This window comes from Dreissena polymorpha, chromosome 2 (genome assembly GCF_020536995.1).
Source record: "Dreissena polymorpha isolate Duluth1 chromosome 2, UMN_Dpol_1.0, whole genome shotgun sequence".
Lineage (NCBI taxonomy): Eukaryota > Metazoa > Mollusca > Bivalvia > Myida > Dreissenidae > Dreissena > Dreissena polymorpha.
This window is the reverse complement of record NC_068356.1, coordinates 16,572,896-16,600,798: the sequence shown is the minus strand read 5'-3', so window position 1 is coordinate 16,600,798 and position 27,903 is coordinate 16,572,896. Positions and strand designations below refer to the sequence as shown.

At 36.6% G+C, this 27,903-nt stretch overlaps 1 protein-coding gene across 1 annotated transcript in view; it reads right to left on the bottom strand.

The window, feature by feature from the left end:
* LOC127866902 (mucin-19-like) overlaps positions 1–27,903 on the bottom strand; it is a 70,270-nt gene that overhangs the window by 4,052 nt on the left and 38,315 nt on the right. The window contains exons 25-45 of the mRNA XM_052407754.1: positions 25,039–25,161; positions 22,954–23,082; positions 21,289–21,411; positions 20,968–21,084; positions 20,394–20,639; positions 19,056–19,184; positions 18,390–18,512; positions 17,211–17,357; positions 16,898–17,026; positions 16,062–16,166; positions 15,628–15,774; positions 15,246–15,374; positions 12,759–12,881; positions 11,858–11,992; positions 11,371–11,483; positions 10,877–10,935; positions 7,834–8,018; positions 7,304–7,387; positions 6,777–6,889; positions 6,163–6,221; positions 5,239–5,438 (exon numbers count right to left, since the gene is read on the bottom strand). Of these exons, the coding sequence (XP_052263714.1) occupies positions 5,239–5,438; positions 6,163–6,221; positions 6,777–6,889; positions 7,304–7,387; positions 7,834–8,018; positions 10,877–10,935; positions 11,371–11,483; positions 11,858–11,992; positions 12,759–12,881; positions 15,246–15,374; positions 15,628–15,774; positions 16,062–16,166; positions 16,898–17,026; positions 17,211–17,357; positions 18,390–18,512; positions 19,056–19,184; positions 20,394–20,639; positions 20,968–21,084; positions 21,289–21,411; positions 22,954–23,082; positions 25,039–25,161 (2,718 nt within the window). The remainder of the gene's footprint in view (positions 1–5,238; positions 5,439–6,162; positions 6,222–6,776; positions 6,890–7,303; positions 7,388–7,833; positions 8,019–10,876; positions 10,936–11,370; positions 11,484–11,857; positions 11,993–12,758; positions 12,882–15,245; positions 15,375–15,627; positions 15,775–16,061; positions 16,167–16,897; positions 17,027–17,210; positions 17,358–18,389; positions 18,513–19,055; positions 19,185–20,393; positions 20,640–20,967; positions 21,085–21,288; positions 21,412–22,953; positions 23,083–25,038; positions 25,162–27,903) is intronic.

The following is a 27,903-nucleotide window of genomic DNA, read 5'->3' as shown; positions in this document are numbered from 1 at the left end:
TAAAGTAATCGCAAACCAGAAGTCCCCTCCGGTGAAACCGGTAGGGAGCAATAAAAACGTATACTTGTATCTTTGACGACAAATTTTCAGGACAACAATATTGTGTTTGTATTTTTTTCATAATTAAACTATATAGCTATATAACAGTATAATTATTTCATTACATATTTCATAAACCTTAATAATAATACCGACTGTAAAAAAAACAAGTGCCCCTTTTGTCTATATTAATGTTACAATAGACAGCATGTCATTCCAATAGCTTATGAAATTTACAGTAAAAGCATCACCTTTAACACAAAAAACACGCCATTTGCTTATTGGGGCCATATAAACATACATTTTATTAAAAAAGCATTGTAATGTGCATTGATTAAAACAAAGCAAAAGTTATGACGTGTTGTAAGTCGCAAACAATTTCGATTTAAACTGGTGCTTATCCGTTTTTCAACTGGCTATTTTTAATGACCAGCGACCCTATCTGGGAGTGCTTATTCCAGAAAATAATTGCATTTATAGATGTTTTACATTTTAAAAATATACACAAACTAGAGCTTTGTCACAGACGTGACGAATACCCCCACATGTCGCATTGACACATAATATTGTGCATGTCGTCTTCACAAAAAACAGCGGACGCCATGCTCAATTTTTAAAACGCACTCAGTGGCCCCTTGACCTAGTTTTTGACCCAGAAAGGCACATGTTCTAACTTGGCCTTAAGATCATCTATATAAAACTTCTGGCCAAGTTTGGTGAAGATCGGATGTAAACTACTTGAATAAGAGAGCGGACACCATGCTGAATGTTAAAAAACGCACTAAGTGACCCCGTAACCTAGTTTCAGGCCCGGAATGGCCCATGTTCAAACTTGTCCTAGAGATCATTTAGATAAAACCTGTGACCAAGTTTGGTGAGGATTGGATGAAAACTACTTGAATTAGAGAGCGGACAACATGGTGAGGTTTTAAAACGCACTAAGATACCCCTTGATCTATTTTTTGACCCGGCATGACCCATATTCTAACTTGACCTAGACATCATCTAGATACAACTTCTGACCAAGTTTGGTGAAGATTGGATGAAAACTACTTAAATTAGAGAGCGGACAACATTGTTATGTTTAAAACGCACTAAGTGACCCCGTGACATTGCATTTGACCCGGCATGACCCATATTCAAACTTGCCCTAGACATTATCAAGATACAACTTCTGACCAATTTTGGTGAAGATTGGATAAAAACTACTTGAATTAGATAGCGGACAACATGGTGAGGTTTAAAACACACTAAGTGACCCCGTGACCTAGTTTTTGACCCGGCATGGCCCATGTTCGAACTTGACCTACACATCATCTAGTTACAACTTCTGACCAAGTGTGGTGAAGATCGGATATAAACTACTTGAAATAGAGAGCGGACACCATGCTCAATGTGTAAAACGTACTAAGTGACCCTGTGACCTAGTTTTTGATCTGGCATGGCCCATGTTCGAACTTGGCTTTCAGATCATCTAGATAAAACTTCTGACCAAGTTTGGTGAAGATCGGATGAAAACTACTTGAATAAGAGAGAGGACACCATGCTGAATGTTAAACAAGAGCACCGCCTTGCGGTTGCAGACCGCTCATCTATTTTTCTTTTTAAAGGTGTAGGGACCTATCTCAATTTCAATCACAAAGGAGGGAGGGCTGGAGTGGAAAGAAGTGTATAGAGTATGGCGTGGTCATTTATTACATTATCTTCCAAAAATGAAAAAAAAAGCAAACAAAAATATTTTGGGGGGGGGGGGATTCTTGGGTGGGATGGTTGGACGGTATTTCAAAAATAAAATAATAAAAATAAATATCTGTGTTTTTAACCATGTTTGAAAAAAAACAAGAGATGTGTTTGTCAGAAACACAATGCCCCCTTTTGCGCCGCTTTGAATTATTTTTTTTACCTTTGACCTTGAAGGATGACCTTGACCTTGAACTTCCACCACTCAAAATGTGCAGCTTTATGAGAACGCCGCTTTGAAAAAAATGACCTTTGACCTTGAAGGATGACCTTGACCTTGAAGGATGACCTTGACCTTGAACTTCCACTACTCAAAATATGCAGCTTCATGATAACGCTGCTTTGAATTTTTTTTGTTTTTACCTTTGACCCTGAAGGATGACCTTGAACTTGAAGAATGACCTTTACCTTGAACTTCCACCACTCAAAATGTGCAGCTTCATGAGAACGCCTTGAAATTAAAAAAAAGACATTTGACCTTGAAAGATGACCTTGACCCTGAAGGATGACCTTGGCCATGAACTTCCACCACTCAAAATGTGCAGCTTCATGAGAACGCCGCTTTGAATTTTATTTATTTTTTACCTTGAAGGATGACCTTGATCTTGAACTTCCACCACTCAAAATGTGCAGCTTCATGATAACGCCTCTTTGAATTTATTTATTTTTGACCTTTGATCTTGAAGGATGACCTTGACCTTGAACTTCCACCACTCAAGATGTGCAGCTTCATGATATTGCTGCTTTGAATTATTTTTTCACTTTTGACCTTGAACGATGACAACCTTGAAGAATGACCTTGACCTTGAACTTCCACCACTCAAAATGTGCAGCTTCATGAGAACGCCGCTTTGAAATTCTTTTTTTTTTACCTTTGACCTTGAAGGATGACCTTGACCTTGAAGGATGACCTTGACCTTGAACTTCCACCACTCAAAATGTGCAGCTTCATGAGAACGCTGCTTTGATTATTTAAAAAAAAAATACCTTGAAGGATGATCTTGACCTTGAACTTGCACCACTCAAAATGTCCAGCTTCATGAGATACACATGCATGCCAAATATCAAGATGCTATCTTCAATATAAAAAAAGTTATGGCCAATGTTAAAGTTTTCTGACGGACAGACGCCATATATTTGATATTTGACCTTGAAGGATAACCTTGACCTTCACCTTTCACCACTCAAAATGTCCAGCTCCATGAGATACACATGCATGCCAAATATCAAGTTGCTATCTTCAATATTGAACAAGTCATGGCCAATGTTAAAGTTTTCGGACGGACAGACACCATAAATTTGACATTTGACCTTGAAGGATGGCCTTGACCTTGACTTTTCACCACTCAAAATGTGCAGCTCCATAATATACACATGCATGCCAAATATCAAGTTGCTATCTTCAAAAGTGAAAAAGTTATGGCCAATGTTAAAGTTTTTTTTAAACGGACGGACAGACTGACTGACATACTGATGGACAGTTCAACTGCTATATGCCACCCTACCAGGGGCATAAAAAATATTTTTTTAGTCTGGGGGTGGGGGTAGGGGGTATAGTGTGAGGGTGTGGTGGTCATTTATTAGATGATCTTTTATTCAAAAAATAATAATGGGGGGGATTGAGGATTGAGAGGGGATTCGGGGGGGGGGGGGGGGTATTCGGGGGGGGGGGGGGGGAGCGGGGAGGGGATGGTTTGGGTGGAGGCTTTTGTGGTATGTCAGGTAAGAGTTGTTTTGTCAAAGTATCAATCGAATCTAAACATAAATAAAGAAGTTATGGCAATTTTAACAAAATTTAATAATTTTATCTTGAGAGTCAAGGTCATTCAAAGGTCAAGGTAAAATTCAACTTGCCAGGTACAGTACCCTCATGATAGCATGAAAGTATTTGAAGTTTAAAAGCAATAGCCTTGATACTTTAGAAGTAAAGTGGATCTAAACACAAAATGTAACCATATATCACAGTTACTAAGTCAAAAAAGGGCCATAATTCTGTAAAAATGACAGCCAGAGTTATGCAACTTGTCCTTTACTGTCCCCTTATGATAGTTTGTGAGTGTTCCAAGTATGAACGCAATATCTATGATACTACAGGGGTAAAGAGGACCAAAACACAAAACTTAACCAAATTTTCAAGTATAAAGGGCCCAGTATTCCGTCGAAATGCCAGTCAGAGTTACATAACTTTGCCTGCACAGTCCCCTTACGATAGTTAGTAAGTGTTGTAAGTATGAAAGCAATAGCTTTGATACTTTAGGAAAAAAGTGGACCAAACACAAAACTTAACCAAATTTTCAATTTTCTAAGAATAAAAAGGGCACATAAATCTGTCAAAATGCCAGTCAGAGTTACATAACTTTGCCTGCACAGTCCCCTTATGATAGTTAGTAAGTGTTGCAAGTATGAAAGCAATAGCTTTGATACTTGTGGAATAAAATGGACATAAACGCAAAACTTAACCAATATTTTCAATTTTCTAAGTATAAAAAGGGCACATAATTCTGTCAAAATGCAAGCCAGAGTTATCTAACTTTGCCTGCCCAGTCCCCTCATGATAGTAAGTAAGTGTACCAAGTTTGAATGCAATAGCATTGATACTTTATGAGAAAAGTTGACCTATACGCAAAACTTAACCGGACGCCGACGTCGACGCCAAGGTGATGACAATAGCTCATAATTTTTTGTTCAAAAATAGATGAGCTAAAAACGCACTTAGTGAACCCGTGACCTAGTTTTTGACCTGGCATGGCCAATGTTCGAACTTGGCCTTAAGATCATCTAGAAACAACTTCTGACCAAGTTTCGTGAAGATCGGATGAAAACTACTTGAATTAGAGAGCGGACAACATGTTGAATGTTTTAAAACGCACTTAGTGACCCCGTGACCTAGTTTTTGACCCGGCAAGGCCCATGTTCGAACTTGGCCTAGATATCATGTAGATACAACTTCTGACCAAGTTAGGTGAAGATCGGATGAAAACTACTTGAATTAGAGAGCGGACAACATGCTGAATGTTTAAAACGCACTAATTGACCCCATGACATAGTTTTTAACCCGGCAAGGTCCATGTTCGAACTTGGCCTAGACATCATCTAGATACAACTTCTGACCAAGTTTGATGAAGATTGGATGAAAATTACTTGAATTAGAGAGCGGACAACATTCTGAATGTTTAAAACGCACTAAGTGACCCCGTGACCTAGTTTTTTACCTGGCAAGGCCCATGTTCGAACTTGGCCTGGACATCATGTGGATACAACTTCTTACCAAGTTTGGTGAAGATCGGATGAAAACTACTTGAATTAGAGAGCGGACTTTTAATACGGACCGAGCGACAGACAGACCGACAGACCGACCGACCGACCGACCAACCGACCGACCGACCGACCGACCAACAGACAAGTTCACTCCTATATACCCCCCTTAACTTCGTTTGTATAATAATATATATGGATTACCTATAATTGGTCCATCCGTCCCTATTATCCGCGACTGACCGACTAACAGCACACATTCGTCATCCAGGAACACACATTTCTGCGTCTCCAGGGCAACCAGTCTGCTTGCTATGTCGGTTTTCTGGGCAGACGTCACCGTTGAGTTGAAGAGAATGTGTGTGCGGACCTGCATCTGGCGACCCTGAGACATCGCGCCTTCACTGAAATTGTGTTGTTAACCCATTTATGCCTAGTGGACTATCCCATCCTTCTTAATTGGATCAATTTATTTCCAAAATTCGGGATGTCTATTATATTTATTTATATATATATATAGTATATTTCTTACAAAAATTCCTTTAAACAAACACCGCAGACCCTGATGAGACGCCGCATCATGCGGCGTCTCATCTGGGTCTACGCTGTTTGCCAAGGCCTTTTTTTAGACGCTAGGCACAAATGGGTTAACCTGTACTTGTTTGAACTTAGGATTCAAGAAACAATATGATATAATTGACACGCGTATATAATAAAGAGGTTACGTGTTGCTTTCGATGTATGATCGAATTATATTTCAAGAGTCGTTATACAAAAATTAAGTTTTCCCGAATGGCCAGTGCATTATATATTCGATCATTCACTAAGTGTAAAATATTTTCATTCGTATATGTTATATATATTATATAATTCATTATACTAACAGATTATATCATTTATTATGCAGAAAAACTGCTGACTATTGTGGGGGTGGGACATTTCATTATGTCTTCGTCGTTGTAGCTAAAGTCTATATATTTTTAAGCTATTTTTGTAAATATATATTATATATATATATATATTTGATGACTGCGTTCATGCCCCAAATGCGTTCGACAAACTGCTTAAGCACTATGTATGAACACTAAACCACTCAAGCTTAATAATCGTAGATAATAGAATACTTGCCTGAACGTAATATCCGAAATACCTGCATACCCTGGCAGTGATCCGAACAATGATATGAACTACAAATAAACAATATCGATATAATAAATATATAACATATAATAAGTATAACTTGCTATGCAAATCGATTGTAAAATGTTAAAACAATATGTTAGTCTATGATAAAGAGAATGTAGTGAGAAGAGAGAAACCACGTTTATAGCAACTTGCGGCAATACTTTTACCAAAATATGTCAGCTACCCTAAGCAGTGATGTCAATGTTATTAAATACCACTAAAGAAAGAAACATTGTATAAGGTTTAACGGTATACTTTTTAATCATGATATGAATGCATAGTATAACTCGCAAACAATACGTCAAGTTAAAGTCACTGCCCAACTATTAGTCTTATTTTTCTAACATTAATATGCATGTCTAAGTTGTGTATGCCTATAATATACACCGAAGAAATATTCATATAATCATGTATAATCATAATACGAACAAAACGCGAGGTTTATTCAAATAAAACAAAGAATAAACCGTTACGCACCATTAATATCGTCGACACAAATTAAAAGTTATTGCCAATAGGATTACATCCGGTAACGTATAATCATCTGGGGTACCTACCGAGGAGACTACAGCGGCTCTAAGAGCAGAGTACCCTCGCGATGTTTTGGAACCGTAAGCTGGTATGTAGATTTTCTGCATTTGTATCTCTATTCTGGCAGACATATTAAAATCTGGAGCGGAAATTTAAAGGTCGTGTTTATTAAAACTTCAGGATGAATATTTGCGTTAACAACATTGATTTATGTAGCGAAGCATAACAATATAATTTGACATAACTTTTAACTTTAATATTAATTGAACAGTTTGTGCCGTTCAATTGGAAGTTTTCACTAATTACTTAAGTAACAAAATAAATTTGCCAAGTGCAAAGACAATTATAATCCTCCATTAAGATATCTGATTATGGTTATTCGTACTTTAGGGAGTAATTTTTTTATTAATAACTCTGCAGATGTAATCAAGTAATTTTTATAAAATGCAGTCAACCGATGTTAAAATAAATTGCGAAATTATTAATGTGCATTTGTATGGTCATTAAATAACAAGATTACAATAAACACTTAACCGGATACATGCAACAGTACCTGGTAACGATTCACATAGGTACGTATCCCTGGTTACGTTTAACAGCAAGCAGGTGTGTGAACAGACCAAGCACGTCACGATACCTAACAAAAGGAAATAATAATAGTAGCAAAAGGGGCCATAGCTCCGGCTATAATGACAATAAGCGACCTCAAATATAGAGGTGCATAAGTTCACATGCTGGTTACTTTGCTTGTATAGTTTCATTCCTCTCCGGCTACTACTTTGATGAATATATCCGCGACACATGATTAAAATTAAATGTTTTCGCTGAAAAGAGGCCATAAGTCCGTTTATGTCGAGAACAATGGATCCAAAAGGTACGAACGAAAGGACCGACGGACAAAAGAAAACTTATATATCCACCCATCCCTTCTTAAAGTGGGGCTTCCAAATCTGCTTCATAGAAATGTGTCATTGCATTTATGATGTCATTTGCTGTCTTCAATTTTTGTATATTCGTTTTTTCAAATACATTTTACCAATTTATTCAGACAGTGCATGACGTTAATTCCAAAAATTATCTCACGGAATGGTCCCGACAGCGTATTCGCAATAGAAGGCTCCTGGACAATGGATGTATTCGTTTGATATATGGCGATATATCCTTGGTCATAGCGTATGAATCGCAATAGGCTTGCCAGCGCGGTCACGTCTGTATCCGTAATGTTATCCTTGTTAAAAAGGACCGTATGGAGAACAACAAACTCCGGCCTGTAATATACAAAATAATCATGTCTGAAATCTATAGTCTTATCTTAAAATATAAGAAAATTATGTCCGTACAAAACAGCGATGGCCAAAAAAAGATTGAATCTGTAAACTGAAACCCAATTATATATGATTACTATTTTTGATATAACTAGAGCTTTGTCACAGACGTGATGAATACCCCCACATGCCGCATAGACACATAATATTTTGCATGTCGTCTTCACAAAAAACAGCGGACACCATGCTCAATTTTTAAAACGCACTAAGTGACCCCTTGACCTAGTTTTTGACCCAGAAAGGCCCATTTTCTAACTTGGCCTTAAGATCATCTCCATAAAACTTCTGACCATGTTTGGTGAAGATCGGATGTTAACTACTTGAATTAGAGAGCGGACACCATGCCGAATGTTAAACAAGAGCACCGCATAACTAGTGCCACGCTCGACTGCGAAAGCTTGTCAGAATTTTTTTTTTCTTAGAGGTCACAGTTACCTTGACCTTTGACCTAGTGATCCAACAAGAGATGTGTTTGTCATTTATATTTATCATTTGGCAGGTATATGAATCATCTCCCTTTAAATGTTATTACTTCCCTTGAGTTTTGTCCAATCCAACCGGGGGTGGGTGGGGGTGGGTTGGGGGTGGGGAGGGTCTCGCAGTCAATTATGACCATGTCAGACATCACTGACAACCAAGGCCTGTGGTTTAAAAGAGATCATAACCAGAGTTGATCATATATCTATGGACATAAGTCCACAGGTATGTTATGAACATAAAAGAAATTATAATGATATCATTTAAAAAAAATTGACAAATCAATCATTTGGGTTATACATAATCAAAATAATAAATCTGTACAGTAACTGTGAAAAGAACTTCAATTCTTGGTACGGATATATATAATATTAAATTTTTAATTATATAAATTACTTCCCTTGAAAATAATTGTCTGTAACAAATCTATATTTTATAGTAGCAAATAATTAAAAGCCACTACTGTGACTGTAGATTCACCACTCAGAATGTGCAGCTCCATGAGATACACATGCATGCCAAATATATAAAGTGGCTATGTTCAATATTTAATAATTTTCCCCCTTTTCAAAGCTTATTACTTCCTTTAAAACTGTATTTTTTACCATAGACCATAAAGGATGACTTTGACCTTGACCTTTTACCACAATGTGTTTGTCAGAAACACAATAACGCCTACTGCGCCGCTTTGATTTATTTAACAAAAATATATACGTGGGCAGGTCAGATAACTATGTCCATTTAAAGCTTATTACTTCCCTTGACTTTGTTTTTTTCGACCCTGACCTTGAAGGATGATGTTCACCTTCAAATTTGTCCACTCAAAATGTGCAGCTCCATGACATGCACATGCATGCCAAATATCAAGGTGCTATCTTCAATATATAAAAAGTTTTGGCCAATGTTAAGGTTTTAGCACGACGCCTACAGCGGACGTTGGACGGCTGACGGCGGACGACGAGCTGGCTATGACAATAGATCGGATTTTCTCCGAAAACAGCCTCGCTAAAAACGCACTTAGTGACCCCGTGACCTAGTTTTAGGCCCGGAATGGCCCATTTTCAAACTTGTCCTAGAGATCATTTAGATAAAACTTGTGACCAAGTTTGGTGAGGATTGGATGAAAACTACTTGAATTAGAGATCGGGCAACATGGTGAGGTTTAAAACGCACTAAGATACCCCGTGAACCTAGTTTTTGACACGGCATGACCCATATTCAAACTTGACCAAGACATCATCTAGATACAACTTCTGGCCAAGTTTGGTGAAGATAGGATGCAAACTACTTGAATTAGAGAGCGGACAACATTGTGATGTTTAAAACGCACTAAGTGACCCCGTAACCTTGTTTTTGACCCGGCATGACCCATATTGAAACTTGCCCTAGGCATTATCAAGATACAACTTCTGACCACTTTTGGTGAAGATTGGATAAAAACTACTTGAATTAGAGAGCGGACAACATGGTGAGGTTTAAAACACACTAAGTGATCCCGTGACCTAGCATGGCCCATGTTCGAACTTGACCTACACATCATCTAGTTACAACTTCTGACCAAGTGTGGTGAAGATCGGATTTAAACTACTTGAAATAGAGAGCGGACACCATGCTCAATGTGTAAAACGTGACCCTGTGACCTAGTTTTTGATCTAGCATGGCCCATGTTAGAACTTGGCTTTCAGATCATCTAGATAAAACTTCTGACCAAGTTTGGTGAAGATCGGATGAAAACTACTTGAATAAGAGAGAGGACACCATGATGAATGTTAAAAAACGCATTAAGTAACCCCGTGACCTAGTTTTTGACCCGGCAAGGCTTATGTTCGAACTTGGCCTTAAGATCATATAGATACAACTTCTGACCAAGTTTGGTGAAGATCGGATGAAAACTACTTGAATTAGAGAGCGGACAACATGCTGAATGTTTAAAACGCACTAAGTGACCCCGTGACCTAGTTTTTGACCTGGCACGGCCCATGTTCGAACTTGGCCTAGACATCATGTAGATACAACTTCTGACCAAGTTTGGTGAAGATCGGATGAAAACTACTTGAATTAGAGAGCGGACACTTAATAGGGACCGACAGACAGACCGACCGACCGACAGACAAGTTCACTCCTATATACTCCCCTAAACTTATAATAAGCATCTATGCGCCAAGATAAGAGTGACATCTCTAAAGAGACTGGAATCGAATTAAGATATACAAGATACATTGTTGTAAGTTTTCACTCTATATTGATATCGATGTATTTATGTATTTTTACCTTTAATCAAGTACTCTTTTACATTACTGTTTGCTACGAGCATGTCTACTTACAAGATTGCAAATATCCCAATATCCACAACCCCCGGCAGGTTTGAATATGCTCTCTTCAGCTGAAATGTTATTTATATAATTATACTATTACACAGGGTTTTTATTGCTATAATAGACGATTTAATACAATAACCTTGTTGAGACAATTCACGAGTATTGTTGTGTGCATTGAATGATAACAATAAGTTTCAGTCGGGTCATTAACCCTTTGCATGCTAGGAAATTTGTCGTCTGTTAAATGTCGTCTGCTGAATTTCTTAAATCAGCATTTTCTTCATTTTTTTCAAAGAATAGCACACAGAATAGCAAACAGTTTGGATCCTGATGAGCGCCACGTTCGTGGCGTCTCATCTGGATCCAAACTGTTTGCAAAGGCCTTCAAAACTCGGTTCCAGCACTGAAAAAGTTAAATGCTTGTATCTACGTGTACACGATTTCAAAGAATACATAAAGAAGAACGGAGATACTATAGTGCTTCATCAAAGACCGCTTACCCCTGAACTCAAATCACTTGCATTATTCTTGAACTCGACTGAGGTGTTTGACTGGAGCTTAACATCATATGGCAAAGAAAGGACCAGTTTCACCCACAGTTTGTTATTCAGCTCTGCAAAACATGTAATTAATTGAACCTTATATTGTTAAACTGGGTCTATATTGGCATGAGAATATCGTTTCAAAGTGTGAGTGTATGTATCAGCTACAGAGAAAGACAGTGGCCGCAATTGTGCAGATGTAAACTGTCAACATACCCCGGTAAGCATTGTTTGCGAGTGTTTCGAGAAGTATACCCATGATCAGGTTAATTATATATTCGTGCGTAAAGCTGGTGTCAGCTTCGATTTGGTAAACAAAGACCACACATTAAACATTATGTCATTCAATTGGGTATTGTGGGATATCAATTTTTAAGGGAAAGTGCGCACATTTAATATATGTAAAGAACTCTGAACTGTTTTGTGCAAATACATCCCAACTTACCAAGACAGGTTGAGTTGTCCTCAGGATTGAGCTTGAAATTCGCAGGGCAGAAACAGCGAGGCGAGCCGTTCACCGTTACACACCCATAGCCACACGTGGTGTTGAATGTACTGCAAGGGTCCACTTGGGTTTCATCTTAAAAACGTTATGAATGTTTAGTTGTAACAACATCTTAACATCTTATCGATACAATCTCGAATTTTCGTATTTTCGTATTCAAAACGGCATGTTTAGTCATTTTTAACGTTACGGCTTTTTGCGATAAACAGAAAACATGAAAGTATTAAAGGGATCTTTTCACGCTTTGGTAAATTGACAAAATTGAAAAAAGTTGTTTCAGATTCGCAAATTTTCGTTTTAGTTATGATATTTGTGAGGAAACAGTAATACTGAACATTTACCATGGTCTAATATAGCCATTATATGCATCTTTTGACGATTTTAAAACCTAAAAATTATAAAGCGTTGCAACGCGAAACGATTGAATAATTTGGAGAGTTCTGTTTTTGTCGTTAAATTTTGTGAAACTACGAAGATTGCTTATATAAGGTATAAAATACTCCTAGTGTATGTACTCGGCGGAATAGCTCAGTAGGCTAAAGCGTTTTTACTTCAAGACTCTGGCAGGACTCCCAGGGGTCACTGGTTCGAAACCTGGTCCGGGCAATGTTCTTTTCCTTTTTTTAATTGTATTCTTGATTTTTTACTGGAGCTTTTACGATCCAATGTTTACATTTATCGATATAAAGCATTTAATGAATAAGTTAAAAAAAATGCCAAAATCTGTGAAAAGGCCCCTTTAAAATACCAATGTGTGTGCTAAACTATTCACATGTATATATTTTACTAAATATGCTGACTGGGTAAATACGTTTAGCAATAATAAATGTAAAACAGGAACCTTTCCGGCAAGATTTATTGTCGGACTCCAATCTGAATCCCTGGCGGCAGTAACACTGGTAGTTGCCTTCGTTATCCAGGCATCCATGTTCACAACCATGTGCACCGTTACACTCATTTATATCTGAAACCATTTTTTCAGTGTAATGCAATATACGCTTATATAAGTGACGTTTTAGAAAAGAATTTCACTACACTTTAATGCGTTGTGTAACAATATTTAATCACAAACGTGTGTGATCTATAAAACGAACGCCGAAATTAGGACGCTACAGTTCTGTTTACTTTTTCTTTATTGATTACAAACCAGATTTCCGTTGTAAACTATACTTTTTATTAGTGATGACATTGACAAGACCCCGAAATAACGCATATACCCCACTATGGTTTTCTTACAATTGCTCAATTCATTCTCGAGTTTCTCAGAATAAAATTATATGCCGAGGTAGCGGTGGGATGAACATTGACATGCAATCAGATGAGATCTTCCAATACACGGCACCTTGGCATGAAGCTCTCGAGTTATAAAGGAGGTACAATAGTGTTTTTATTTAAGTAATGGCGACCTTGATCGGATTTCAACCAACCTGATATGCAATCCTAATCAATGTATTAATGACAAGTGATATATCTGACGTTTTATTACAATATATCAAGACCTGTTACTGCAATATACCGATTTGTTGTCAGGTTATTAAGCTGAAAACCTTTTTATTATTTAGTAGCGGTTATATTAATTACGAACAATCGCCACCATAGATTTGTTTTCATATGTTATCTATTGTATATGACGCTGCTAAAATACCAACGACGTAACCTCGATTACAAACTGTTTTCCCGTAATATTTGGATAATAATAAGTCCTAAATCAGGTAATCACCTGATGATTTAAAAGAAGTCAAGATTGCGAAGTCTATGCCGAGACAGGAATTTTTCTCCGCTTTATTTCCTGTATTACTTTTATTTATTTATTAATGCCGCTTACTTACCAGCCATAGAAGAAAAAAGTGATTAGCGTTTATTTTGTATCAATATTCGCTCTATATCTCGACTTTACTCGATACGAAATTTCTAAGCGAGATCACAAAATTAAAGCTCACCCTAAGAAAATTATTATCGCGTAAATTCGAGATATAAAGCGAATGTAAATACAAAATAAACGTTTATCAATGTCTTACTGGTATGACTAGAAAGTGACCGGCATTTACAAATTAACCCAAAGCAATAAATGGTATACCTGTATCGACACGGACGTCGCCATCTTGATTGTCACGTAATTACCCCGTTTACAATACATTACATAACATAAAACACAACCTATCAAGTTGGACAGCGGACTGGTAAGACAATACGTATAAATGCATAATTAACTAAAATGGTACTTGTACTTTGGCAGGGTGTATTTTGCAATCATCAGTTGTGATTCGTTCACTAATTAAGCATGTCAAGAGGTAATACAAATTAATGTACAAAGCAAACGACATCGTACATCTTTTCTTTTCCTTCAGTATACGTCTAAACATTCTTATTTCTAGTACTTAATTTCCGTTTATAAAGAAAAGTTGTATATCAACTTCTCTTTTATAACGTTTTAATAATTGTTTTATGATTATTGTTTTCACATCCAATTTTTGTAAATTTTAACCTTTAAATTCATTGTATTTATCATCTGCATGTGTAAGTGCAGCTAAAAACTATTTTAACAACACAAACAGTTTGCTATGGCATGTATGTTAATCTTTACGTGATTACTATGATATGATACGGAGTTTTACGAACTTGTGTTCACTTTGATATTATTATATATATGTATATGTTTATTAACTTATAAATAAGAAAAAAATGTACAACTTAAAGCGGGTATATACGATTTTTATATGTGCTGAACTGTTAAATATTGATACAAATATGTTATAATAACACACAATATGCACGAAAAATGATACATTTAAGACGAATTTCATAAAATACAGCAAATACAAATTAGGGCCCTGAGCCGATTGTGACGAAGATAATTCGTAATTATTTTCCTACAATAACCGATGCATTCGTCTTTTTAGTTAGTGTTTGTGTGTCGTATGAATCGATATCGCTGCAGGAATTTCAAATGAACCGTTAAACTAAATTTAGATTCACATCGTACATGCATGATATACATGCTGGCGAATTCGGCTGTACAGCCTTTTTCGATTTCAGAATTAAATATCTGGCTTATTTAGCAATTTTCGACACATGTTCTTCTTAACTTTTATTTTAGTTCATATTGAAATATATGTATAATCAATTTTTACACATTTTATATTAATAAATAAATATTTGACAAGATCGTATATACCCGCTTTAAGTCTATAAAATTGTCCGTCCGTTCGCTCTACCGCCCGTTCGTCGGTCACACGCCCGTCCGCCTGTCTGGCCGCCTGTCTGTCCGCCAGTCCGTCCGACCAACCGACTGTCTGTCTTTATGTTTGTTTAAATAGTACGGACTTACTGATGCACTCTCTGTTTGATCCTGGTGCGAATTGGAAACCTTGACGACAAGCACATGTGTAAGAACCCATATTGTTGTCACAGCGTTGCGAGCAATAGTTTTTCGTCGGTGAGCTGCATTCGTCAACATCTGTAATTCAATGTTTACTATTCTTACGCATCTACTTGAATGGATCGGTGGTACGGATTAACGAAAACTACATCTAATCCAATTAACACCAACCCGTAAAGTGTACACTGTCAAAAAGTTGTTTATAGAAATAAATATTACGCCCACTACTGCATTCATGAAATCGTTATATCATTCTCATTACACAGGAGGCAAGATTTCTGAAGTCAAATACTTGTTCTGTATTATCAGCCCTCCAACATTGTTAACTGACCTTCGCACTTATTTGATACATTCCTGTGGTATCCTGTATTGCACTCACAATAATATGAACCAAATGTATTCATGCAGTTCTGATTGTTTCCACACGGATTGGTCAAGCATTCATTAATATCGACATCACATTTTGTGCCATTCCAACCTGCAAACATTGAGATGTTCTAATACGACAAAAAACAGCAACATTGTATTCTGTGCAATTTATGGAAAAACGCCCGGTCATAACATAATGAAAATACAGCTTCATAATTTACCACGATTTAGATTGTTCATATTTGTTTACAGTGGACAATAAAACTGTCAATTACATTTATTTTGTTTGTATATTGCGGATTTACAACAACTCAACACATAGAGGTCATATCGTGCCGTAAATGTGTTAATATTAAATCACATGTTTTAATATTAAATCATAAAAAAATAGCATACCCGTTCTACATTGACAGCCGTCAATAGAGTCACAGTAGAGCGCTCCTTGCCCGCATGAACATTTGTTCTCACAGCTGGAACCCCATGTGTCAGTTGTATTACACGCTGAGGTAGAACCAAAACAGACGCATTTTGAGTCATGTACTGAGAAAACTGGGCATAATGCATGTGCGTAAAGTGTCGTCCCAGAGTGGATTTTTGCTAAGAAGAGACTTCATTTAAATGAAAAATGTCATAAAAGCGGAAAGTGTCGTCCCTGATAAGCCTGTGCGGACTGCACAGGCTAATCTGGGACGACACTTTACGCACATGCATTATGCCCAATTTTCTCAGAACACGACTCCATTTATCTTAGCACAACTGTTGTATTTAGATGAAATGTAACAGTTCTAAACAGATTAATTCAGCTCTTTCAAGTAACTATCTGTCTAAGATTTGCTGAGCGTGTAAACAACTCTTTTTACATTTGTCCTACTGATAACAACACCAAGGATGTGCAGGTAAAATACCAATCAGCCATATCAACTTGGAATGTTCATTTTTCAGAACACGTTGTAGACAAGACGTCAAGTTTCAAAACGGTGTTAACATATAGTTAGGAGTTACAACAGTTTGTATTTAATTGGAATTTACTTAGAGGATAAATACACAATAACACACATGTCTGTGAAAGTATAATATGTATATTTAACAACATATTTATCATAGCATACTTTAAATGCATTTTCAAATGCTATTGACACCAATCATGTTAGTGCGGGCAATATACACACGATTGTTGTAAGTGTTATGTGTTTACAATATACAATAAAGACAAGTAGCAACGGCCCATTTACCTTCGCACGAGATTCCATCGCTAAGAAGTCTTTCTCCATTGTTGCACGAACATAAGAAACTTCCCGGCAGATTTAAGCACTTCACCTTACACACTCCCCGGCCCCCATTACCAGCACACTCGTCCGTATCTGAAAAATAAAACGCGTACACAATCAATCATTTATAATATATTTCTGTGCACACACCTTATTTTTACGATACGTTAAATTCGCTTGAAAACATTTCAAATATGATATTAAAAGTATAATTGTGTAATTTGCTAACTCCATGCTAGAAATCAATCATGTTTAGTTGGGCAAAAATGAAACTCACCAATACACCCGTTTCCTGAATTATCAAATCCTTTACGACAGAAGCAAACAGCATCTCCAGAATCATTGAGCATGCACCCATGGAAATTCATGGTTGTACATGAAGTAAAGTTCAGTCCGTTTTGGTGTCCTGCGCATCTATCTGACGCTAGAAACAAAGTTCGCTTGTGAACAAGGTATAGGATTATATTGAGATTTGTAGTTTGTTTTCATTGATGTGTTTTACAAATATAAAGTTGTTTCTGGTAAAAGGAGAGAAATGATCAAAGTAAATGTCAACACTTACAAATGCAACTCTATGAACATACGACTACAACAATTTGCAAACTATATTATGTGTCAATATATCCTATTAACAAGTTCAGTTAACAAATCTATTTGTTTGAGCTCGATTGCATCCAAAGCGCTATGCATATTGAGACACTCTCGTCTACGTTTCTTTGACAGATCTAGTACTTTAAGGGAAACTTCAACTTCGTAAACTTAAAGCGGGTATATACGATTTTTATATGTGCTGAACTGTTAAATATTGATACAAATATGTTATAATAACACACAATATGCACGAAAAATGATACATTTAAGACGAATTTCATAAAATACAGCAAATACAAATTAGGGCCCTGAGCCGATTGTGACGAAGATAATTCGTAATTATTTTCCTACAATAACCGATGCATTCGTCTTTTTAGTTAGTGTTTGTGTGTCGTATGAATCGATATCGCTGCAGGAATTTCAAATGAACCGTTAAACTAAATTTAGATTCACATCGTACATGCATGATATACATGCTGGCGAATTCGGCTGTACAGCCTTTTTCGATTTCAGAATTAAATATCTGGCTTATTTAGCAATTTTCGACACATGTTCTTCTTAACTTTTATTTTAGTTCATATTGAAATATATGTATAATCAATTTTTACACATTTTATATTAATAAATAAATATTTGACAAGATCGTATATACCCGCTTTAAAGAGTAAAAAAGCAGCGAAATGTTTTATATTAACCGTTTATAGCGCGAGCTCGTTGTATTATGTAACTAGATGCTTCATGAGGTTTTTGCTTTTTTGGTTTATTGTTCGGTCAAATAATGAAACTGTTTGAGATAACTATAGCTGAATATGTTTAATTCTATATCCACGAGTATTAACAATAGTGGCTATTACAGAGTACTCACATGCGATACACGTTCGGCGGTTGTCTTGTAATATGTATCCCACGAAGCATTTACAGTTATAGTTGCCCACCACGTTAATGCAAGTGTGCTCGCAGTCGTGCTTGGTGGCACACTCGTCGATATCTGCATGAAAGGCGCATACACACTCGGAAATGATAGGCGCATACACACTCGGAAATGATACGATATCATGTGTGAAGACAACTTGTTGAGCCTCGCTCTGGGAAAACAAGGTTTATGTAGTCCCAGACTTTCCTGCATACTCCACACAAGCTAATCAGGAGCAAAACTATCCGCTGTTATGGAATTTTTCGTTTAAAGGAAGTTTCTTATAAACCAAAATCCAGTCTTTGCGGAAAGTGTCGTCCATGATAAGCCTAGGAGGACTGCACAGGCTGATCTGGGATGACACTTTACGCACAGGCTGATCTGGGATGACACTTTACGCGCATTCATTAAGCCCCATTTTCCCAGAGCAAGGCTCAACTATTTTCAGCGCATTTGCATACTGCTAGTTTTAATAGAAAAATAAGGAAAAAACAACAATACATGATAATCATTATGTTCGCTTTAATGTCAATTTCATTTTTGAGTTTCTTATGCGGAATATATGTAGCAACTAACAAACTCTTAGATGTTACTACTCTATACAGTGATCAAACTCACCGTCACATTTGTCGCCATTGGCGATGTATCCTTTAGAGCAGGAGCAGCTGTATCCAGGAGACAAGTCAATGCACGTGCTGCGATCCGGATCACATTTGTTATTACCACCCAGGATACACTCGTTTATATCTGAAAGCACAAAATGAAAGCGCTGATGGTTCACTATTCAGGAGTTCGCTATTGCATAACATTTGACACAACTAATTTTTCAAGAATACATTATTTCTTTTTAAATCTCAGGTTTTAATCAAAATTTAAAACAAGAGCTGTCTCCATAGGATGACATATGCCCCAATAAACGCTTTGATATAAGTTATTGAAATGCAATAAGTGACCCCGTGACCTAGTTTTTGACCCGGCATGACCCATATTCGAACTTGACCTAGATATTGTCTAGATACAACTTCTCACCAAGTTTGGTAAAGATCGGATGAAAACTATTTGAATTACAGAGCGGACACGAAAAGTGTGACAGACTGCCAGACTGACCGACGGACAGTGCGAAAACTATATACCCCCTTTTCTTCGAAAGGGGTCATAAAAAATTCAGTAGATTCAGAGGAAGTCTAAACGCAAATGTCCAAAATGTGCGTGTGTGTTCAGTGTTTGGCACCGTATTTGTGCTAAAAACAAAAGTTAGTGCACATAACATCAACAGGTCCATTGTCAGACTTGCTGAAACTATATGAAATATATATTATTTGCAATCACAAATAAATGAATATTTCGTCGTTGTAAAGATTTTCTTTCCCATTTCAAATGCTATGTCATGAAAAAATTTGCAAACCTGTATGTATTCATATCACCGCAACATACTGTGGTACACAATAAAGAAATTAATGAAAAGATATGAAAAATAAACGTGAGCAGAATTGATTTCACAGATAGGTAGTTATACAGATTAATAATTGTTGAACCTGGCAGTGCACGTTGGGTCTAACCAGACTCCGACCAAAACTTTGGTAATGAACATTGCAGTGCGTTTGATATTTTGTGTTAGCGATTCTGAAGAAGACGTAGGTTGCAGAAGCACAACATCTTGATCCATGGTTCACTGTTTGGTTTAAGTCTATTGATTAGTCACTGTAAACATTAATTAAAATGTTATTTAAATTCACAGGTGCATTTACAATGTTGTATCGCCTGTGCGAGTAGCCTACACTCTGTAAAGTTACCATATAAGCCTGCGAAAGATAAACACAAGTCAGAGAGGTAAAGTTCAATAACATATTTAAATCGTACCGTTCTCTTCATAATCAGCACATGGACTGTTTTAAGAGAAGGATAACGACATTTCCAAATGCAAATTACAAATTGACATATTCAATATTAACATACTCTCACAAGTTTCGTTATCTAGTTTTTGGAAGCCATCGACACAATCACAAGTATACGAGCCGTCTGTGTCCACACAGGTTTGCACCGCTGTGCACGGGTTCCTCACACATTCGTTCACGTTCATGTTGCACTGGGTGCCGTACCAACCTGCTTGGCACACGCAGCCCTTAACGCTGTCACAGGACACCGCGTGAATACAGATGCACGCGTTCGAGCAATTTGTGCCCCACGTGCCCTCCCGACAAGCTGGAGTGAACAGTTGTAATAAATATCATTGTGAAATAGTAGCGTTTAACTTCTTCACAAGGAAATTAATAAAGAACCATCAAGCAAAATTCAATATTTGACATCACAGCTGTTATATTTATTTATCATTAAGCATAAAAATATATAAAGCATAATTCCATAACAAAGCAATAAATGACGCAATTGATTATTTTCTAGAAACTTATTTCGTACATAATTCCTGCCGCGAAATATTTCAGTAGTAATGTTGTTGTTGTTATTGTTGTTTTCATAAAAAAATATGTTTGACAATAGTATATGCTGATGTAATGATAACAATGTCACGTACGTTCACACGAAATCTTGTCTGTGGACAATTTAAATCCATCGTAGCAAGAACAGAGGAATGCTCCATCGAGGTTGCTGCATTTCTGGGAGCATGGGTTTTTGTCACATTCATTTATGTCTGGAATGCAGTTTTGTAGGTTTAATTACTTCATATTAAATTAAAAAGTTATTTTTCACAACACATATAGGAATCATATTGCACTTAACAATTATATGTTTAGTCTATCAAATGAAATGCTGGCATAAACTGATCACGAATGATACAACAGTCATTAAAACTACTAATTCTCATAAGAAAGGGAACCTACCACAAAAAACTTACCATTACATGAGATGGAATCAGACGCTAGGGAGAAGCCTGTGTTACAAAAACATTTGACGTCTGCTTGCGATCCCTGACATCCATGTTGACATTTTTTTGCGATACACAGCTGCTCGAGGGTAACTGAAAGTCGCAATGTCACAAGGGCTTGTGTTTTGTATGTGCTACCAATCCAAAAGCAATTCACAGCACAGGTGGTTAGCGTGTGGCTATGATATTAATTAGTGAAAACATTATTTTTAATGATATATAATCATATTATAACGAAAAATTAACTTTTTTGAAAAAAAACACTTTCACTATCAAATATATATATATAACAAGGTATGCAACTCAAAATCACCCCGAAACAGGGTGCATCGCTTTGAACAGCCATATCTTCATCAATTGTGCAGCGATTTTCACGATCTCGGTCTTATTCTACGCAGAAATGAATTTCCTTTCTGGATATGTATATGTTTTGCAATATTTTTACAAATGCTGGGTCAACTTTTAAGAAATAACACGATACAAAACTCGCATGACCCAGTTGACAATGATCATGCAGTCTTTAAGAATGAAATCTCCAGTTGTTAAGTCACACCTCCGCATTGGACCAATGAAATCACTCGTGTGTTTGTAATGTCAGTTAGTTGAAATGTATGTAAACAAAGGTTTCAAACGGCGCTGGACAGTTAGTCTTGATGCATAATGTAACGACAGGAACGGTAATAATGTTTTTTCATACGTTTTATTGAATTATGGCATCGAGGTACATGAACTTTGTAGGGAAGATACCCTTTACTCCGTGAAGATTTCAGTCTAAAAGACTGCATGATCATTGTCAATCGGGTCATGTGAGTTTTGTATCGTGTTATTTCTTAAAAGTTGACCCAGCATTTGAAAAAATATTGCCAGACATATATATTTCCAGAAAGGAAATTCATTTCTGCGTTGAATAAGACCAAGATCGTGAAAATCGCTGCACAATTGATGAAGATATGGCTGTTCAAAGCGATGCACCCTGTTTTGGGGTGATTTTGAGTTGCATACCTTGTTATATATATATTTGATAGTGATTTTTTTAATAAAATTTAAATTTTCGTTATAATATGATTATTTATCATTCAAAATGATGTTTTCACTAATTAAGATCATAGCCACACGCTAACCACCTGTGATTCACAGGTTTTATCGATGACAGTATTTTTTATTCATTTTTTTATTAAACGAGTTCAGGAATTTTGTTAGTAAGCGAGCCTTTGGCGAGTTTACTAACGAATGACCTGGACGAGTTTAATAAAATATAGTATGAAATGACAACAAGTGTCAGATCTTTATACATGTACCACATGCTTTTAAACGAGCAAATTAAATAAATATTTACGCAAACTAAATGATAATTCCCGAATGTTGTTTACATTTCGTGACGTCATTTGACGTTGCAACGTCATTTCAGCAAAATGCGATTGGTCAATCAAACGAAAACTAAGCCAATGAAAACGCTTAAAAAAGTATATGTCACATACGTTTGTAAGATATTTTCATTAATTAGATCATTAACAATCCTATTCGAGTCTCATGATCATCTATAACACCTTGGTAAGGTACAATTAACTTAATACCACCGGTTTAAGTCAAGTGATACGTTATAAGATCTTGTTTGTGTCAAGTTAACATTAATACCATCCTGTTTGCACGTCCTGCCGTCTGCCTGGAGGGTGTGGTTGGCCTGACAATCACATCTGTAACTTCCGGGCAGGTTGATGCACTTCTGCTGACAGCCCGTGAGTCCTGTTCTGCACTCGTCCAAATCTGCAAAATAATACACCTTATCAGTTGAGCTGTTCAGTGCAAAGTTTATGACAAGTATTGACATACTGAAAACATTGTATTGACATTAAATTTTATTGCAAAAGTTGATCATACACATTATACAACATCTCTTCATATAAATCCCTTTTCTTGGTATCACACCTTTGTTAACCCAGGTAAGCATTTATAATGAAAATGAACTTTAACGCCCGAATGAAGACAGCGAAAAAACTATTTTGGCATATACACAGATGCTTGTTTTCCACTTACCCGACAAAGCCTGTATTGCTGTACCGATCTAAAAGGTTTAATATTTATATGTTTTCGTTGTCGATTAATTTCGCTAATTCCCTTAACCCATTTATGCCTAGCGTCTAGAAAAATGCCTTTGCAAACAGCGTAGACCCAGATGAGACGCCGCATGATGTGGCGTCTCATCAGGGTCTACGCTGTTTGCTTAAAGGAATTTCTGTACGAAATATTCTAAATATAGAAATAAATATACTAGACATCCCAAATTTTGGAAATAAATTTATCCAATATAGAAGTATGGGAGAGTCCACTAGGCATAAATGGGTTAAATGACTGATATTTTTTCTACATTCGATCATATTCACTCAACTAGTTCAAAAATAAATTAAAATTTACTAAAGAAAGACTTATCAATAGACATTTAGGAGATTTCTGCATGTTATAGAGTATTCTTATAAAATTTGGAATTGTTATAACAAGTTGGCGACAATCCTGTTTAGCCGACCTACCTGCCCTACTTTGTTGGAAATTTTAGTGGAAATAAATTACTATTTTGCCTTAATCGCGAAAAAAGTTGTATAAATAACCGCGTGTGCGTTATTTTTGTTTTCGTCACTTCGTCAAAAAACATCTTATATTCATCCGATATCTTATATCTGACCGCGACAAATGTACTCACGCTGCACATCTAGGAAATGTATGTTTTCATGTACTCACGCTGCACATCTAGGAAATGTATGTTTTCATTAAATATAGCGCAACATACTTGAACTGCTATTCTGGTGCTATGGTTTGCACACAACCATTTATATATAAAATTTTAATTCAGTTGAAATGTATTCTCTTTTTTTTCATTTGATGAAAGATGGTATGAGGCTATGTTTCATTTACGTCATTGCACGTTTTGTTAATAAGTCTGAGCCAAGTGCGAGGATTGGAGCTCCAAAAAACGGGTCGAAGAATCCGATGTGTATTTGCATTGGCCGTTCAAAAGCGGTGACCCCATATTCATTGTTTTTTCAATATTTTCTTTGTATTATGTTAACCGTGATATCTTTTTGTCGATTGCCATCCGAGTGTATCTCTCTAAGCTAGGTGTGAGGTTTGCAGCTCTATAAAACAGGTTCAACCCATTTATGCCTAGTGGACTCTCCCATACTTCTAAAATGGATCAATTTATTTCCAAAATTAGGGATGTCTAGTATATTTATTGCTATATTAAAAATATTTCTTACAGAAATTCCTTTAAGCAAACAGCGTAGACGTGATGAGACGCCTTTTTTGTCTAGACGCTAGGTATAAATGGGTTAAACCCAAAATTCCAAAGACAGTTTGAGTACTTGTGGGGCAGGTCTAGGACATTTGTTTTGTCTCATCGTTTAGCAACTTGGTTCCTTGCTCTAAATAAAGAACCACATGGTATCATAACGTTTATTTGGCGCTGCTCTTATTTCGCAGTATGCTTATTTTTTTCACATTCGAGAACATTGCACTCGTTGTGAATATTCAAAACGGGTGCGTTTTCTACTACCATTTCGTGTGCACAACTATAACATGCATTTCTATCGGCAATTCCACTATTTTCCGACTGCTCAACTGTATATATATATATATATTATTTTACTGAAACTATGACCTGTAGTGTTTTCTTACCATAATGCAGTAAGCGTTCTGCACTGCTACGTCGTGGTTTTGTTCACCTACCATTACATGTTTTGTCTCCTGCATCGTACGCGTAACCTGACCTACAGGAACACGTATACGACCCCTCGGTGTTCGTACAGATCTGAGCACACGGACTGGGCGTCCGCTGGCATTCGTCGATATCTGGTAAGGACAGTGTACGTATATACGCCTGTATTCAGCATATGCATTTATTGTATGAAAACACATCACACCAATGAACTTATCGTGAACTTTGGACGAATAGTTGATAAAAAAAAGTCATTTCTTATAAAAACAAAAACTGAAGTCGGCTCTTAATGGCATATGTTACATGCAACGTTTATTTTACATACATACACACCTAGTAAAACCTCGCATTCGCCATTCAACAAAAGCTTTCCGAAGACAGTGCGAGCGACTATTTCTCCCGTTTCAGATACATATATGCGTTCATTAAATTTATGTTCACATATTTTCCGTTGCAAAATTGTATTATTTCGAACGATTTTTAACACAATGTATTAGTTAACATTGCAACGCTCGTCATCTTTTTACAAGAAGCAATTTTTATAAAGTGTAGTGTGAATTAAACAAAAATAAACATAAACTGACTACAATAATGGTCACAGTAAACATCACTAGCCGGTGACATTATATAAGGACTTATTTTCTTTATTAAAACAAGATAACAAGTAAAATGACAACGCCACAAACGCGATTTTTAAAGTTTAATTATAACAAGAGTGCAAAACACAAGGTTCGTCTGCCTGTCAGCTACCTATGGGCAAGTTATTGAGCATGTGCAGTTGATTTTTTTTGTTTTTAGTAACCTTGACATGGATCCGACTCGAACAAGCTTTCAGCTACATATCTTTATTTAAACTCGTGGTTTTAGGCATAAACTGTTGCGCTAGAATCAGTTTGAGTGACCTTAAAGCGGTTTGCCCCAAATGTAATCCCATCTTGCTTTTAACGAAATTCATAAAGATTGGTCAATCCAAACATAAGTTATTGATCCGAAACCAAATATTTGCCGATTTCTATGTTTCAGTAACATGACAAAGACTCTGATGTTATTGCCCACATTTACAATCCCGATCTAAGTCCATACGTGAGATATCTACTTACACAATTTTGGTGAAATACCTTCTGCCAAACTGAAGGTTTTTTTTCTGCGGAAATCATTGTTCTAATTTTATTAAGAACGTCCTTGACCTTAATCCGACCAACTCCAGACAAATACCAAAAAAGGTATTCATGCTAGATCGTTATATCCAAATTTGTATTAAAATAGGTATATATAAGTAAAGTATCTGACCGGAAACCGCGTGTTTGACGCCGTTCGTCCGCATTACATACCTAAATCTAATTACCAGGATTTTCAACAAACAGGAGTTTCGATTCCGATGGTGAACTTAATTACAAGAGCACTGCCTTGAGGTTGCAGACCGCTCATCTATTTTTCTTTTTAAAGTGTAGGGACATATCTCAATTTCAATCACAAAGGAGGGAAGGGTGGAGCGAAAAATGCAAAAAAAATGCAAAATAATAATAATTTTTTTTTGGGGGGGGGGGGGATTCTTGGGTGGGATGGTTGGACGGTATTTTAAAAATAAAATAATAAAAATAAATATTTGTGTTTTTTAACCATGTTTGAAAAAAAAAAAAGAGATGTGTTTGTCAGATACACAATGCCCCCTATTGCGCCGCTATGAAATAAAAACTAATTTTTTTTTACCTTTGACCTTGAAGGATGACCTTGACCTTGAACTTCCACCACTCAAAATGTGCAGCTTTATTAGAACGCCGCCTATTGCGCCGCTATGAAATAAAAACTTCTTTTTTTTACCTTTGACCTTGAAGGATGATCTTGACCTTGAACTTCCACCACTCAAAATGTGCAGCTTTATGAGAACGCCGCTTTTAAATATATTTTTTTACCTTTGACCTTGAAGGATAACCTTGACCTTGAAGGATGACCTTGACCTTAAACTTCCACCACTCAAAATGTGCAGCTTCATGATAACGCCGCTTTGATTTTTTTTTACCTTTGACCTTGAAGGATGACCTTGACCTTGAAAAATGACCTTGACCTTGAACTTCCATCACTCAAAATGTGCAGCTTCATGAGAACGCCGCTTTGATTATTTTAAATATTTTTTTACCTTTGACCTTGAAGGACGACCTTGACCTTGAAGGATGACCTTGACCTTGAACTTCCACCACTCAAAATGTTCAGCTTCGTGAGAACGCCGCTTTGATTTTTTTTTACCTTGAAGGATGACCTTGACCTTCCACCACTCAAAATGTGCAGCTCCATGATAACGCCGCTTTGAATATTTTTTATGACCTTTGACCTTGAAGTATGACCTTGACCTTGAAGGATGACCTTGACCTTGAACTTTCACCACTCAAAATGTGCAGCTTAATGAGAACGCCGCTTTGAATTTTTATTTTTTTGACCTTTGACCTTGAAGGATGACCTTGACCTTGAAGGATGACGTTGACCTTGAACTTCCACCACTCAAAATGTGCAGCTTCATGAGAAAGCCGCTTTGAATTTTTTTATTTTTTTACCTTGAAGGATGACCTTGACCTTGAACTTCCACCACTCAAAATGTGCAGCTTCATGAGAAACACATGCATGCCAAATATCAAGCTTCCATCTTCAATATTAAAATAGTTATGGCCAATATTAAAGTTTTCTGACGGACAGACGCCATATATTTGACATTTGACCTTGAAGGATGACCTTCACCTTCACCTTTCACCACTCAAAATGTTCAGATCCATGAGATATACATGCATGCCAAATATCAAGTTGCTATCTTCAATATTGAAAAAGTTATGGCAAATGTTAAAGTTTTCGGACGGACAGACACCATAAATTTGACATTTGACCTT